Source organism: Babylonia areolata, chromosome 2, assembly GCF_041734735.1.
Source record: "Babylonia areolata isolate BAREFJ2019XMU chromosome 2, ASM4173473v1, whole genome shotgun sequence".
Lineage (NCBI taxonomy): Eukaryota > Metazoa > Mollusca > Gastropoda > Neogastropoda > Buccinidae > Babylonia > Babylonia areolata.
Genome location: NC_134877.1, coordinates 65,531,040 through 65,546,951, shown reverse-complemented (window position 1 = coordinate 65,546,951; position 15,912 = coordinate 65,531,040). Strand labels below are relative to the sequence as shown.

General features: G+C 39.1%; 1 protein-coding gene across 2 annotated transcripts in view; it reads left to right on the top strand.

Annotated features, from left to right (window-relative positions):
• The first annotated feature begins 414 nt into the window (after positions 1–414).
• LOC143279551 (poly [ADP-ribose] polymerase tankyrase-1-like) overlaps positions 415–15,912 on the top strand; it is a 38,410-nt gene continuing 22,912 nt past the window's right edge. For both annotated transcript variants that reach the window (XM_076583621.1, XM_076583620.1), the window contains exons 1-13: positions 415–618; positions 2,517–2,741; positions 3,862–3,957; positions 4,599–4,711; positions 5,211–5,305; positions 6,153–6,219; positions 7,292–7,478; positions 9,197–9,318; positions 10,032–10,123; positions 10,718–10,796; positions 12,252–12,423; positions 13,615–13,694; positions 15,409–15,560. In XM_076583621.1, the coding sequence (XP_076439736.1) occupies positions 429–618; positions 2,517–2,741; positions 3,862–3,957; positions 4,599–4,711; positions 5,211–5,305; positions 6,153–6,219; positions 7,292–7,478; positions 9,197–9,318; positions 10,032–10,123; positions 10,718–10,796; positions 12,252–12,423; positions 13,615–13,694; positions 15,409–15,560 (1,670 nt within the window). In that variant the 5' untranslated portion in view covers positions 415–428. The remainder of the gene's footprint in view (positions 619–2,516; positions 2,742–3,861; positions 3,958–4,598; positions 4,712–5,210; positions 5,306–6,152; positions 6,220–7,291; positions 7,479–9,196; positions 9,319–10,031; positions 10,124–10,717; positions 10,797–12,251; positions 12,424–13,614; positions 13,695–15,408; positions 15,561–15,912) is intronic.

Below are 15,912 nucleotides of genomic sequence, written 5' to 3'. Positions count from 1 at the left end.
ATATCATTTTTTTAGATGGCATGTAGCTTCATCACTGAAACTAGTCCTAAAATACAAGACACCTGCCTCCCACCCTCCACCCTCTGCATAAACCCACACAAAAGTAGCGGCGGCAGGTCGTCCCTCTTTTTGTTGTTGATTTAAAAAAAAAAATCATTCTGTGTATGTATTTATCTGTTCGTTTTGTGTGTGGTGTGTGTATCTGAATGTGTATGTGTGTGTGTGTGCGCGCGCGCGCGTATGTGTGCGTTGCTGATATTTGCATTAACTTGGACCTGTTTGAGTTTATTTGGTTGCAGTTTTGTGAATAGTTTATCTGAAACGTCATCATGCTAAATATAGCAACTCGATTGATTTTGAAAGTGGCAGCTTCAGCCTCGTAAATGCAATGCTGACAGCGAGAGAGTGCGAGATGTTAGGAGGAAAATATGGCGACCGGTCGTCGCGCAGCCTTGACTAACGACTCTAACATCCCGTCACAAAATGACCCAGGCAGAGAACTGTTTGAAGCTTGTAGGAATGGCGATTTAAACAAAGTGAAGAAGCTCATTTCATCGAACAATGTGAATGCGAAGGATACAGCGGGAAGGAAGTCCACCCCCCTTCATTTTGCTGCAGGTGTGTTCACTGGAAGTATAAGTAAATTTTGTTTTGAAATGAAATGGGCGTTCTGGAACCATGACCATGATCAAGACACAACACATAAACAGATTGAAAAGAAAAGAAAAAAATGCCAACAACTTGATCATGCATGCACGTTAGATTGGGGATGAATTTGCAGTTCGTCATTGGTTATTTTGTTCGAAACTGAACGAAAGAATTCAGCAATGTACAATCGATTTTTATTCGAACACTTATCAAAAGTGCTATTTTGTATGTTACTCATACAGTGAATACACTCATCAGTTACAGTTATTTATGCTACCATAAGGCCCATGTGCTTATGTTGTGTGTTTGATGTTTGTTACTCACTGTGAGCATTCGTTCCCCTCAACACAGCTCAAAGAAAAATTCTTCCCTCAAGTCCAATACTGAAATATCCAACATCTAGCAATCGTGTTCATTAGGCTCAAGGAAAATTCTTCCCTCAAGTCCATTATTGAAATATCCAAGTCTAACATTTAGCAATCATGTTCATCATTTTTTACCGATTTTTAGTGATGGTTGTAGTTTTGTACACACATGTGCGAGAGTGTGTGTGTGTGTGAGCATGTTTCTGGTTGGTTTGTTTTTTTTCTGGCAAAATAATTTATTGGTTAAGTTTTGATAATCAAATGGAGAAAGGGTCTTTAAAATTTTGTTCTTAATTACATTTATTTAAATGAATGTAATACACTGGTAATGAATAAATGATTGAGTATTAACTGTTTTAGTGTTTACAAGAGAAATGACATGTATGCCAACAGTGTGAATTGTGCTTATAGTTTCTGCCTTTTGAAGAGATGAATTTTTATAACTATGTTTGTATCGCATTTAACTTTATTAAGTACTTCAGAATGTTTCTCATTGTATTACAGTTTTGCCATATGATTCAGTGTGTCATAAACTGAACTTGAAAGTTGAATTTATTCTAACTTCTAAGTTTAAATATTTCAAGTTAATCTGAGGAAGTATTCCATTGTGATGCAACATTGTTATCGGGATACTGTACTATAATCTCCTCTCTCTGTATCTGAGTCTGTCTTTGAATTTTACCCTTTCACTTATTTGTGGGTGTGTAGAATAACGGAATATTTATTCATAATTGAAACATATCTATGGATAGATGTTGGTTTATATGTTCACCCAACAAAAAACTGGAAAATTTCACCAGAATTATTCAGAAGGATCTTTCATAGAGCATTGGAAAGTCAGCTTGAGATATTGAAATTTGAAGGAAGATAAGAGTGCTGGGGTAGGAGTGAAACTGAAAGAGAGGAGGAAGAATATTTGAATAAGATTAAGAAACAATTAAGATGGGAGGGGGAACTCTTATCTTTTGGTAAAACAAAAGAAAAAGAGCCATTTTGGCAGCAACAAAAAATTGCATAATGGCACAGTTTTTCTGATCATATTTGACTCACATGTATCAGAACATCTTTGTGAACTGTTATAAACTTTAGAAGGGTGTCATTCTTATAATATATATACTTCTTATTGGAACTATGTGTTGTAAAACATGAAGAGCGGAACTCAGCTTATTAACTCTTTCACTGCCAGTCAATTTAGAGTGCATAATTCCCTTGTGCTATAAACACAGAAAAGATGGTGTCTGAGAACAGCTGGGAATTCCCCCTTCGATGTGTAGAAGATATGGCCTATCCTACCACTGAAGATAAAGAGCAGTAAGTTCATTGATAACAGACCCATGATCTGGTCACCTTTCAGTGACATGGGTCCTCAACCTAGCTGGTGCATAAATGCAAGTTCTGACTTTTGTGGTGAAAGGGTTAATATAATGATCATTATTGAAACTTGCAGCCCAGGGGTTTTACTGTAGTCTGACCTACTCTGATGGCTTTTCTCTGTACATTCAGGTTTTGGTCGCAAGGATGTGGTGGAGCATCTCCTGGAAAACGGTGCCAACGTCCATGCGCGTGACGATGGGGGTTTGATCCCACTGCACAATGCCTGCTCCTTCGGCCACGCAGAGGTGGTGCAGCTGCTGCTGCGTCATGGGGCTGACCCCAACGCCAGAGACAACTGGAACTACACCCCTCTGCATGAGGCTGCCATCAAGGGGAAGATAGACGTCTGCATAGGTCAGTGAGAGACAGAGAAAGCAGGGAGGGAACTGACAAATAAACCACTGCGTTAATGATGACAGGAAACAGTGCACAACACTGACAGGGATGGGGAAGGGAGGGAGAAAACTGAGAAATAAATCATTTGGTAAAAACTAAAAAAGAAACATCGCAAGTCAAGGATAGGGGAAGGAGGGAGAGAACTGAGAAATAAAGCATTTAAAAAAGACAGGAAATAGAGCAAGACATGGACAGGGAAGTGTTGGGGAAAATTGTCCTTGAGGGATGGGGAGAACTGATAAATAAATCACCTGATGAAGACAACCAGAAACTTGGAGAGACCTTGTGAAAATTAATCTCTTTTCAGAGCCTGTCTATGTTAGCTTGTCCAGTTAAGATTTGCTTATTAAGTTATTTCCTTCCACCCAGACTGATTTTGTTTTTGATCTGATCTATGCTGAAGGTTGTTTTTTTTTGGTTTTTTTTTTGTTGTTTTTGTTTTTTTTTTCAATATTTTAATTGGGTGATGAGTAAGATTTAACCAAAGACAGCTGCTGTTTTCAAATTGGCAGTGTGTCATTTGTATTATTAGTAGTTGGATAAGTTTATATGGTAGCATTGAAATGATTTTGAACCAATAAAAAAAACGTCGCTGAAGTATTACACATGTATGTGACCAGTCTGAGTCAGTTGACCATATTTTTTAACTTTGTATATTTTAGTTCAGTCCAGTCGAAATTGTGGTCCAAAGCAAAACTGAAACTAGAGAGTGAAAAAAACACACAGGAAAAACAAGTATGAAACCCAGTATAATTCAAAATAACACTCAGTAGATGTTGTTAGCCAGCAAAGTTGCAAAGTACAGTAATGATACTGTAACAGGGCATTGACCCCATTCTTTCAGAAACAACAAAGGATGGGAAGTGTTTATTTGTTGTTCAAGACAGTAGTACTGTATTTTTCTAATTCTATCTTTTTACTCATTGAGGTGAAAACATCCATTAGATCTTATAAACAAGGAGAGAACAATGTCAGAAGCAGTGGTACTTGATATAACAAGAACAGGATCGCTGAGCCAAGTATTATAAACACAGAAATGATAAATGAAAGACATTCATTTTTTTCTTTGTTCCCACAGTGTTGCTACAGCAGGGTGCTGATCCCAACATCAGAAACACAGATGGGAAGACAGCACTGGATCTGGCTGATGCTTCAGCTAAAGCTGTTCTCACAGGTATACTGTAAAATTAATTCTGCCCATTGAACCCAGATTTATATGTCATTTAATTATTTATGTGGTGTGCAAACCAGACTTGAAATCGCATACACGCACACAGAGAAAGAAAAAAAAAGGATCAGTTTTCTTTCTTTTTGTCTTATGTCAATTTTTTTTCCAGTTTTGGTGGCATTCATTGAAAAGAAATTATGTATTTCATCAGTGTTGGTGGTTACATGTATGGGTTTTTTGTTGTTGTGTTTTTACTATGGAAGCATGGATTGGAGGTTTGGTGGGTGTTTTTACCATGGAAATAAGGATGGTAGGTGGGTATTCTTACCATGGGTATATGGATGGGAGGTTGGATAGGTGGTTTTGCATGAAAACATAGATACGTGGTTGAATTTTTGTCTTTTGCTATGGAGATATTTGAAAAGAGTGGGAAAGTGTTAAGAGAAGATAGAATGGCAGAATAATTCTATGCCTTTGATTACTCAGATTTTTTTTTAATGGTAGGTGAAAGCACACACTGCTGGACTTTTGTAGATTGAGATTGGAGATTGAATATTGAAATTTGCTGATTAAAGGCCTTTCCTACTACTGGTTGGTATAGTTATCAAATCAGAGATGATGGTGGTGATGATTTTGTTTGACAACAGGGGAATACAAGAAAGATGAGCTGTTGGAGGCTGCAAGGAGTGGCAATGAGGAACAGATGATGGCGCTGCTGACACCCCTCAATGTCAACTGTCATGCCAGCGATGGCAGAAAGGTAGGGGAAACCCACACTTCTTCCAGCAACAGTATTGTTTCAGAACTTTCTTTCCGCAAGGCAGTTCTTGTGCGATGCATAATATTCCAGATTGGTCTGAGCAAAATGTTATTAAACGGTTGTTTTTCTCAGATTTTTTTTGGCTATTGTGGTTGTGAGATTGCTGTACTTTCTAGTTATTCAGGGTGTATTTAAATTTTTTTTTTTTTTAATTTGAGATAAATGCCTTATCACTTGTCGTGAATGTTTTTGTACCTTCTGATAGGTTTTGCTATGTCTGTTGAAAGATTTTTCAGAAAAGAAGATATATATATATATATATACACATATATATATATATATGTGTGTGTGTGTGTGGGTGTATATATATATATATATATATATATATATATAAAGTAGGGGGGGTGCTGGTGTAAGATTGGGGAGGAGAAAAATCTAGCCACATAGAATTGGCATACGCAGGCCTGAATGATAATGGTGAAGAAACGTGAAATTTCAGTCAACCCCACTGCACCTGGCGGCAGGATACAACCGAACCCGCATTGTTCAGCTGTTGCTACAGCATGGGGCAGACGTCCATGCCAAGGATAAAGGGTGAGTGGTCAGCAGTTGGTCTTTTTCCACTCTCTGGAAGTGCAGGGTTTCATCAGAAAGTTCAGAAGCTTAGAGAACACAAGTCCTACCTCAAGGAAAATCAGTTTGATTATTTGGAAATCTGTAGGACAGCCTGTAGGCTTGATCAGTTGATATGGTGATACAGACTGGTGCAATACAGTTGTTGATGAGAGAGGAGAGAAGGGGTGAAAGAGTGTGTGTGTGTAGCTGGAAGGAGATAAAAGAATTGATAGCAAATGAGAATCACCACAGCAGACAGACGAATTATTTCTTTGTTTGCATGTAGCAGTCAGTTACTATTTTTCTGATCATTACAATTAATTCAGTTATCAGTAGAAGTATCCGTATTTGTCGTATTTCTTTTAAAATCTTGTAATTCCATGGATTGAGACTGCTTTCTGCTGGGACGTTCAGAGTGAAAAGACAGCTAATGAATAGTTCCCCACATGAAAAAGTGGACAATCAACAAAATTGGAACAACTCAGCGAAATTTCAAATGAAATATAAGGACTATAAAGCTAATATCAGATTATAATGACAGCTGGTATGTTTTTTCAAAGGTTGGCTGTGTAAGATGACCTGTGACAGTGTCTGAAAACAGCATGTTTTAATCTGTTTCATATTTTATTTAACTTATACGCTTTTACCTGCAGATCAAATTTTTAAGAAGTTATCTGTCATGAATTGGACAGGTTTGGGGATAGGCATGGGGCCAAGAATGAATGAAAGAAACGAGAAAAAGAAACAATATAAAAGTTTGACTCAGAGAAGTGTGGTGATCAGCAAGGGAAATAACTTCAGCTGCTTGTGTTGTCTGCCCTAACAGAGGTTTGGTGCCCCTGCACAATGCGTGTTCTTATGGCCACTTTGAGGTGACAGAAATGCTTTTGAAGGTAAGTTGAATTTTGCCATGGGTATTCTTCAGTGCTGGTAGTATGTTTGTGTGTGTGGGGAGGGGGGGATATGGGAAGGGGAGTTCACTCATTATAAGATTAGATGATTTGATGAAAGCATCATTTGATGATTTTTATATCATCAGTGTTTTCATTGGTGGGTATATTGAAGAATGTGTGCATGCAGAGTTATCTCTGAAAGAATGGGGAGGATGAGGGATGGGTGCAACAAAGTAACATGTTTCTCATCAAATGAGCAAATGAAGATAGGGAAATAGCTACTATTTGTGCTTCCTATCGGATGTGAAAAACTAAGATTCTTTGTTTGGATCAAAACAGGCAGTAAAACTCTAAACTTCACTGTAGGCAACAAAGAGCCAACCGTCATTGTGGCAGTTTTATTGAACTCGAAATTGCATTTTCATTGTGTGTGAATATCACTTCACTAGGTGATTTTGTCACTGATGAAGACATGTTTCTAAGAAGCAAATGTGCTGTAACTGCTTCCTGTGCCCCATTTTATTTCTTGAATCTCAAGTGTTAGGAAAGAACTCCATTCTGTTGATTGTATTGAGATGGGTAGGTAGATAGATAGATTGGGTGTGTTTTTTTATTTTTTATTGACCTCTAGATAGATTATATACTTTTTTTTTTAGACCCACTGCTGTTTTGAAGGCATTTTCTGCTGAAAAGAATAAAGAAAATGCAGTTCCCTGGTTTACACCTGAAGCACTTCACATCCATCAAGTGGACATTCCAGTTCCAATTATAAGTTTGTCCTCGTCTTATTATTCTTCTGCTGTAACTCAGAAAAGTCACTGGGGCAATATGCAAAAGAACAACTCGGCAGATTCCTCCAGGTGTGTCAGTTGTGTATCTTCTGTGTTTGTTGGCTGCAGCTCCTACTTTCACCCATATGTACAGTTAGCTTTAACATGAATGACAGTTTTTACACTGCCATGAAAACCGTCATGCTCAATTTTTGGGGGGATGGTTGTGTATGTCAAAGCCTAGGTCCCTTTGTATGGTTCGCTCACACGCATACTGCACAGTCCCCCTGGCTGTTTTGCAGGCTGGGGCCAGTGTGAATGCGGTGGACCTGTGGCAGTTCACGCCCCTGCATGAAGCGGCATCCAAGTCGCGGGTGGAGGTGTGCTCCTTGCTGCTGGCCCACGGTGCTGACCCCAACCTGGTCAACTGCCACTCTAAGTCCATCATCGATGTGGCTCCCACGCGGGAACTGCAGGAGCGCATTCAGTGTAAGTGTGTGTTTGTGTGTGATGAATTTTCATTCTATAAAAGAATGTCCAAACTATGCTTAATGTATAGTGTTGGCGTTGTGGTGACACATCCGCCTAGGAAGCTAGAAAATCTGAGTGCACTGTTTCGAACCCAACAGTTGCCAGTATTTTTTCCTCCTCCACTGAACCTTGAGTGGTGGTCTGGACGCTAGTCATTCAGATGAGACGATAAACTGAGGTCCCATGTGCAGCATATATTTAGCGCATGTAAAAGAACCCACGCCAAGAAAAAGGTTGTCCCTGGCAAACTTCTTTAGAGAAATCCACTTTGATGGAAAACAAATAGAATTGCTATTTTTTTCCCGCTGAATCAGCTGGATGCACAGCAGACACTTTAATCAGCCCATGTGCAACTTGAAAGGAGTGAATGTCATCTAAGAACTTCACCCTCTCATTTGCAAACACTCTTTGCTGTCAAAAAGCTTGCCAGCTCAGTTTCTGAGACTGTGATTGACCTTTCACGTTGACTTTACCCACCTTTGTCATAGTAAGGACAGTCATTTACTTACATGTCTTCCCGAGTTGTGATTTGTTTTTATAAACTTGTTGCCTGTTTTAATTTTCTCTACAGGTATAATCTGACAATTGGCATGCTATTTCTAGTTGTATTTTGTTTCTTTTCTTTATGGATGTCATTATGTAGAGGTGGAAAGACTTTTTTTGCTGCACAAAAATTATTATCTTGACTTTACATGCATGAACAGTTATCTACAATTAACCTAATTGGGGGAAAAAAGCCCAGAAGCCGAATCTACACTCATTTTCCTTCACAAAAACGTTTACTTTCTGTATCGCCCATAGCTTTTGTGCTAGAATTTTTTTGTGATTTATTACCCTGAATCCTCAAAATTCCCTGGCAAAGGGAGAGCACTTTTTTTTCTTTTCTTTTTTTTTTTTTACAAAATTCTGACACTAAACTGGTTAATTTTGTTTGACAACTTTGTCTAACTTTGCCATTTGTGTACGTTCATGAGTTGGGCATCTTGTTTGTTTTTTAAATGTTGTGGTCCTCCATTTGTTTTATTTTGTCTGATCTATCTCTCTGTAGTGGAAGATGCTACTGTTTGTTGTATACGGTTTGGTTCATACTATTCTCTGTATTGTATACATGTTTTTGGAAAATTAAAAAAAAAGTTTAAAAAAAAAAAAAAAAAAAAAAAAACTTGTTTCTTGCCAAGATCTTGAATTGATGTCAGTCTCAGTTGAAGCTGAGTCAGCTGTTCTGGATCTGTTGTTTGCTCTGTGGTAGTTATTTATCAGAACTGTAGTATATGAACTGTCAGTGTTCCTGGAGATGACATAGAAGGGTATTTCTGATTTGAGATACGCATGTGAAAATTGTATTTCTTTTCGTCAAAGTTGATATTTTCTTGAAGTCCACAAACAATATTTTTTTTATATTGTTTTGGTGTATTACTATGCTTTGTTTTGTATGTTTGTTTTTGTTTTGTTTTATTCAGTGATAATCCTTTCTTTTATTTTTGGGCATTACAATTCTGTCATTTTGGGTTTGTTTTTGTTGTTCAGTAATAATCCTTTTATTTTTTTTTTTTGCATTACTGTGCATCATTTGCTGAGTTGTTTTGTTCATTGTTGCCTTTTGCCAGGTATTTATGAGGTACATTACCAGTTTCACTGTCTGTTTATTTGTTTTGTTTTATTTTGTTGTGCGACAGTTGAGTACAAGGGCCACTCACTGCTAGAGGGAGCCAGACAGGCCGACCTGGCCCGAGTGAAGAAATACCTGGCAGTGGACATTGTCAACTTCAAGCATCCTTACAATGGAGATTCAGCACTGGTCAGTTTGTGTTTTTCATTGTGCTGTGTTTGGCTTCAGGTATTCCACAAGTCATCACAGAGCCGGAGGGGTTGAAAGTTCCTTCCTCCCTCCCCTCCACTTCTTTCCTCACCCTGTGTTTGGACAGTTTAAACATTGTAATGTTTACCTGTATTTCTCTTCATTTAATTGATCTCTTATATGGTTTCTTTTGCACTGCTCTATGCATCAGGTAATTACAAGCATTCCTGATCAGGAATCTGAAATCTAGAACTTTTAATCCGCAGCAGATCCACCAGATGATGTTATAAGTTGATAATAGCACTTTAGGTCTATTTCTCAGTAAGAAGCAACAAATCGGAACCAATTTATTTGTTCTATGTGTGCCTGCATTGCATATTTTTGACCTGATTCTCTGTACTGCATTAATCAGTGTCCAAGACCAATTCAAACAGGAAATGAAAAGTGCTGAAAACAAACTTTATTTCTTTGGGATCAGCTAACAGAATGTATTTCTGACCTACTCAATGTAATCTGACCTTTTAAAAAAAAATAATTTCATAATTTAACTTGAAATAACTTTAAACAGTGTTTATGTTTTGTTATGAATCTTTACAAATTGGCAGACTGTCAGGAAAAACATGGGAGACAACTGGCAGGGTAGAGTTTAGAAATGGAATGGAATTGACATTCTGGTGAAGAGTTGTAATAGTTCATGATGGATTCTGTGACAGCACTGTGCGGCAGCCTCTCCTTTCCCAAAGCGGAAACAAGTTGTGGAGCTGCTGGTCAGGAAGGGAGGCAATCTCAATGACAAAAACAAAGAGTGAGTCCATTTTTGTTACAGAGGCATTTTTTAAATTCTAAAACTGTGTTTCTTAATTTTCATGTTATTTTATAAATTGTGTTTTTGTGTGTGTGTGTGAGTATGTGTGTAGAGTGTGAGGGGGCTTGGGGATGTGTGTGGAAAATGTAGCTGCTATGTTGTATTACTGGCTTGTGTGTATTTAGCTTTATTTTTGTTGCTTTCTGATCATTGGTCCAATCTTTGTCATGTTGTGTGTTCTTTGGACTCAGCTGAGGCTGAGGTATTGTGTAGGGTGAGTGACGAGCCCTGTGACACAACTTCAAGTCAATGCTGTTTTGCTACCAATTCAGCTAACACACTGGTAAATAAAAGGTACATTGGAACAAACACACTTTCTCAAAAAAACAAACAAAAAAAATCTCCAGGCTCCAGTGTAAGCAGCATTGAATTGAAGTTATGCACCTTGTATATAAAGAGAGTTACCACTCTTTATTGTTTGTTAATCATTTACTCTCCTAGCCTTATTGTTCTTTCATATTGAAACAGACTCTGTTGATGAGGTTATGTTTGTTGGGATGTCTGCTGACGGTGTGTGAAATCGTGGTCTTTCAGCTACCTGACCCCCCTGCACATTGCGGCGGACAAGGCTCACTACGACGTGATGGACGTACTTCTCAAGCATGGGGCCAAGGTCAGTGTGAATGGAGAGTCCTTCTCTTTTCAGAGGTGCCAACCCTCCCCCATCACAATGCTACATATCTGCTGAAATCATTTTCTTGTTTGGTACTTTATGCAGTGTATTAGTTGTTTGAATAAACAAAGAAATATATAGACATATATATATTTATATTTTTAAAAAGTCAGCTTTGATTGAAAACAAAAACACTTGCATTCAGAAAAAAAGAACAACAAATGTAAGGATGGTGCTGCACTATCGTGTTGCACTCTCTCTTTGGGGAGAGCAGCTGGAATTTCACACAGAGAAATGTTTTGAAACAAAGAGTAATAGAATAACATTAAAACTGGAAAAGCTAGCACAATTGTGGTGCAGAATATTGACAGGCTGTGTCCAGTGTGACAGTGTTGGAAGAAATGACAAGTGTGGAGGAGGAGGAGGAAGAAAGCAGCGAGGGAAACGGTTGGCAAGTACAGCTTCTTTAGAAGGGCTGGTGTTAAAGAAAAAAGCCAGATGTGATCATCTTTCACCGCATGCCTTCTTCGCTGAAGGGTGTGGGTGGACCCATTGTGTGAGTTCAGCTTGTGTGTTAGAAGTATGTGTACATAGAGAAAAAGGGGGGTTTGGATTGTTGGCACCTCTGAATGTTTCAGTAGCGTTTTTTAGTGGTGATGGTGGCGTGCTGTTTTTTAGAATTGAAAAAACAAATCTTTCTGTGAAATTGATTAACGTGGAGAATATTGATTTCTTCTTTTTGTTGGTATCAGTTGCTTGAATATTTCATTGTGCTTTGTCAAAGTAGACGGTTTGACTCTCTGTTGTTGTGCATGAAAGGCTTACAATGTATTGCCCAAACTTTTTCACACTTTCTCTGTAAATAATGACAGTATTTGTAATACACAACTGACCTAGCGTAATACTGTCTTCTTGATCCGCTAATGTGTAAAGACTCTACATACCATTTTGTTAAGAGTGCTTTTTGTTCCACTGCTGACCTGTTGGAAGGATGTAGTCAGTAACTAATGATCTTCCGTCAGTATATTGTCTGCACTTGTGCACAACAGTTGCAAAGGCTGTTGGTAACTTGAACATGCACAGTACCCTCATATCATTTTATCAGACATGTCCCATCACCATTCATTTATTGTTAAAATTGATAATTATAAAATGCCTGTCCACTGTCAAAGACCAAGTTCTAAGTATAGACAAACACACTTGCACAACAGGCTAGGCTTCTAGGAAGAGCCGACTGACAGCTGCCTTTAGGCACTCATCATTCATTTCCCGTGCCTTTCAGTCAGGCTGTAGTCACCTCTGCATACATACAAACATCCACGTTTATTTGAGTGGATTTTAGTTTTACTACAAAGTTTTGACAGGGACAGCTCTCTCCTCAGTGCTATTTAACTTCTTTTAACCCTTTGTAATTATAGTGTGAGTTTATTTTATTAACTTATTTTGTTTGATCAGGTGAATGCCCTGGACAGCCTAGGGCAGACAGCACTGCACCGAGTAGCCCAGCAAGGCAACATGCAGGCATGCCGACTGCTCATGTCCTATGCCATAGACCCTAGCATCGTGTCCCACCAGGGCTACACGGCCGCCCAGCTGGCCACAGACAACATACAGAAACTGCTGCAAGGTGGGTTTGTCTGCATCCGTGACGCTCCACTGTTTTGTCTTCATGTTCTGCTGAACGCGCCCATGACGAAATGCATGTGTGTTCGTTTCTGGTCATCATTGTGCACAGCCCAGATATGCAGCAGCTGTATTTGTGGTATGAAGTAGGCTTGTGTTTGGCTTCAGAGTGAATATTTTTGGTGGCAGTAGAGTTGCTTCCCTTGCTACAACTGCTTCCATTTAGGGATTTGAATTTTTCCCCCCGCATGGGAAAAATGCCTCAAAGGTGATTAGTGTCAAAAGAGGAGATTCTTAGTCCCTCAGAACTTGACAGTCCTGCCCATTCTGCCTAGTCTTTTCCACCCCAAGAAAGTGAAAATAGTGATGATAGTGATAAATAAGTAGAGACTGAGTCAGTGCCAGATCTTGCTGTGGTTGCCACTAAAAAAGTCAACAGACTGAACATGGGAGGGCCAGGGGTGTTCAGCCCTTGTCTTGCACACTAAACATAAAAGTACCAGAGCTAGAATCAGCATTGTTTTTCATTAATTTCAAAAAAATTATTTTGACAAACATTGTGATTGGACTTTATTCAGACCTGCAAGGCAAATTTGTTTCTACAGCTACTAGTTGTTGCATTTTCTTGAAGGTAGGCTCAGGCTAGCAGAAAGATGAGGCAGTGCCAGGCACAGTAGTGTTACAGGGACATGAACACCAGACAAAGTGAGTACACAGTGGCAGACTTGACGTCAGTGTGTAATGAAGAAGGGGAGGTGTCCCCAGGCTTTGTGGTCAGACTCAGGGCTCATGCAGTCATGGATGTCCAGAAAAGTCTTGAAATTTGGATAAAAACTCTTGACCAGCATCATTTTAGAAAGTGCTTTTTTTTTCTTTTTTTTTTAAAAAGAAATGAACAGATATTTGGAGTGGGAGAGATAATAGTATGGTAATAATAATGGGTATTTATGATACACACTACCTCCAAAGCACATGGGACCAGAGTGGTAACATCAATCATCAATATGGAGAGAAACAGTATAGAAGATGAAATGGGGAAAGAACACATATAAACTGTTGTTTCAGATTTGTTGCTTGATTTGGATTAATCTGATTACCAGCACCATCAAACTGTAAAGAGAGAATGTGTATGACCCATGAAATTTTGACAGAATGATCTGTATTCACACTGCATGTATGTATATGTGATTTTCAGAGGATCCTCCAGTGGGTGGTACGGACATTGACCTGCAATTGTTGGAAGCAGCCAAGGCAGGGGACATGGAACTGGTCAAGGTAGGTCATGTGGCATTAAGAGCAATCTTTCTGTGTTGGATTATTATTATTAACTGCCACAGACTCCATTTGCCTGGCGCCTGTATTTACACACATCTTGATTCAGTGATAACGACCCTATGTTTTAGCTGGCTGTGTGGATGTATGTACTTATAGATATACTTGTGTGTGGCCATGGTAAACTTTAACAAATTCAGTTTCTCACGAAATACTCTGTAAGCACTTGACATGGCTCAAAATTTGGAGGGGTGTGGGGGCAGAATCAGTCTTTCCAAACTTTCTAATTATGATAATGGTAACTATTTTCTAGGAGGGCACAAAACATTGACAAGAAGCAGAAATATGTTTCCAAAATCTTTTCTTTTTTTTTTTTCCTTCTTATACTTTTCTCAAACCTTTTTTTATCTGTAATATTGACACATTAAATAATAGCAGTCATTGTCAGTCAAAACCTATGCTTTGTATGGGAGTTACATTGATGCTTCCATTTACTAGGACCAGAAAAATTCTGCCATGGGACATATACAATGGGAAATTGTTTTTTGGCTCACATGTGTAAACAACTTGGTCTGTGTTTTATGTAATAACTCTGTGTTCAATATTTAAATGATTCTCACTCCTCCAAATCATATCAGAGAACTTACAAGTAAGAGAGACGCATTGCTTTTTTTTTTTCTTAGGTATAAAGTATAATGAATATACACTGCAAGCATATCCTTGTGTATGTTTAGGGTTGCAACTGTAACAAATCAAACATTTAACATTGAATATTAACTCTCAGTATATAAGAAACAAGATGTAAACAGGATCTGTTGTGGAGAGGAACAAGATGTAAACAGGATCTGTTGTGGAGAGGAACAAGATGTAAACAGGATCTGTTGTGGAGAGGAACAAGATGTAAACAGGATCTGTTGTGGAGAGGAACAAGATGTAAATAGGATCTGTTGTGGAGGGTTGTGTGTACAACAGGCACAGCAGCCTTTGCTCCTTCTTCTTCTCCCTCAGTTCTGTGAAGAACTGTTCACCAGATTCCTCCAGGTCTGTTGGATGTGTGTGTGTCAAAGCCTGGGTCTCTCAGTATTCTTTTCCTTAACAGTGCGGTGTGTCTTGGGCAAGTCAAATCTGGCAGAGCCCATCCCTCTCCACATTGGATTTTCTTGCCAGGTTCACTCCCCACATGTGACAGGTAGTACTGGATGACATAGTTACCAGTAACAGAGGAGAACCGCTGACCTTGCTCCTTCACACTGCTCCCAGACATTTACTGCCCTGTGTGTCTGCCCACTGACTGTGAAGTTATGGCCAGCACTGACTTGTGATGGAGTGCCTTTGTCCTGTTTTACAGAGCTCAAGTGGCTGTGGGCCTGTCATATTCATATCGTGCTTTGTAGTCATTGTTAGCAGTTCACTGTACTCACTTGTTGCCAGTGGCGATATTGATGAAAACAAGTACACTTGCAGGCAGAAAAAAAAGGAGGGAAAGAAAGTGGAGCTATACTGTAGCGACGTATTCTCCCGTGAAAGAGCAGTCCAACTTTCACATAGAAATATGTTGTGACGAAGAGTAATACTATACAATCCATTACAAAACAGCACAACACAACAATGCAATATATTACAATACAATACGATACAACAGAGCACAGCACAACCCAACACACAACACAATGCAATATAGTACAGTACAATACATATGAAGTGTGTGGTTGGCCAGAAACTGGTGACCACCAACGTCCACGCTGTCAACTGCCGGGATGTGGATGGACGTCACTCTACCCCTTTGCATTTCGCCGCCGGCTACAATCGGGTAGCTGTGGTGGAGTACCTGTTAGAGCATGGGGCAGATGTCCACGCCAAAGATAAAGGGTACGTACCCAGTGTTGGGGCCCCGTGTGGTGATGGGGTGGGGCAGGGCAGGAATTTCAGAAACGCTGGTTCAGTGGGGAAAGTCATCTTGAAAGTGTAGGGAGTGTTTGGTTGGTTGGTTTGGTTTTGTTTTTTAAATATGCATGTGTTAATGTGTATGTATGGTGTGTGTAACAGCTGCATGTGTATGATCTTTCAACGTCATTATGGGGCGCATGAATTAAATTCCGTGCCTTGCCTTACCTATGACTGTGCTTTTGAAGAAAATGTAATACAAGAAAGGTGAAGGGCTGTTTCCATCACAGATTATTTTGCAATAGAATTGGATCTGTTTTCTCAAAGGAGATAGTAT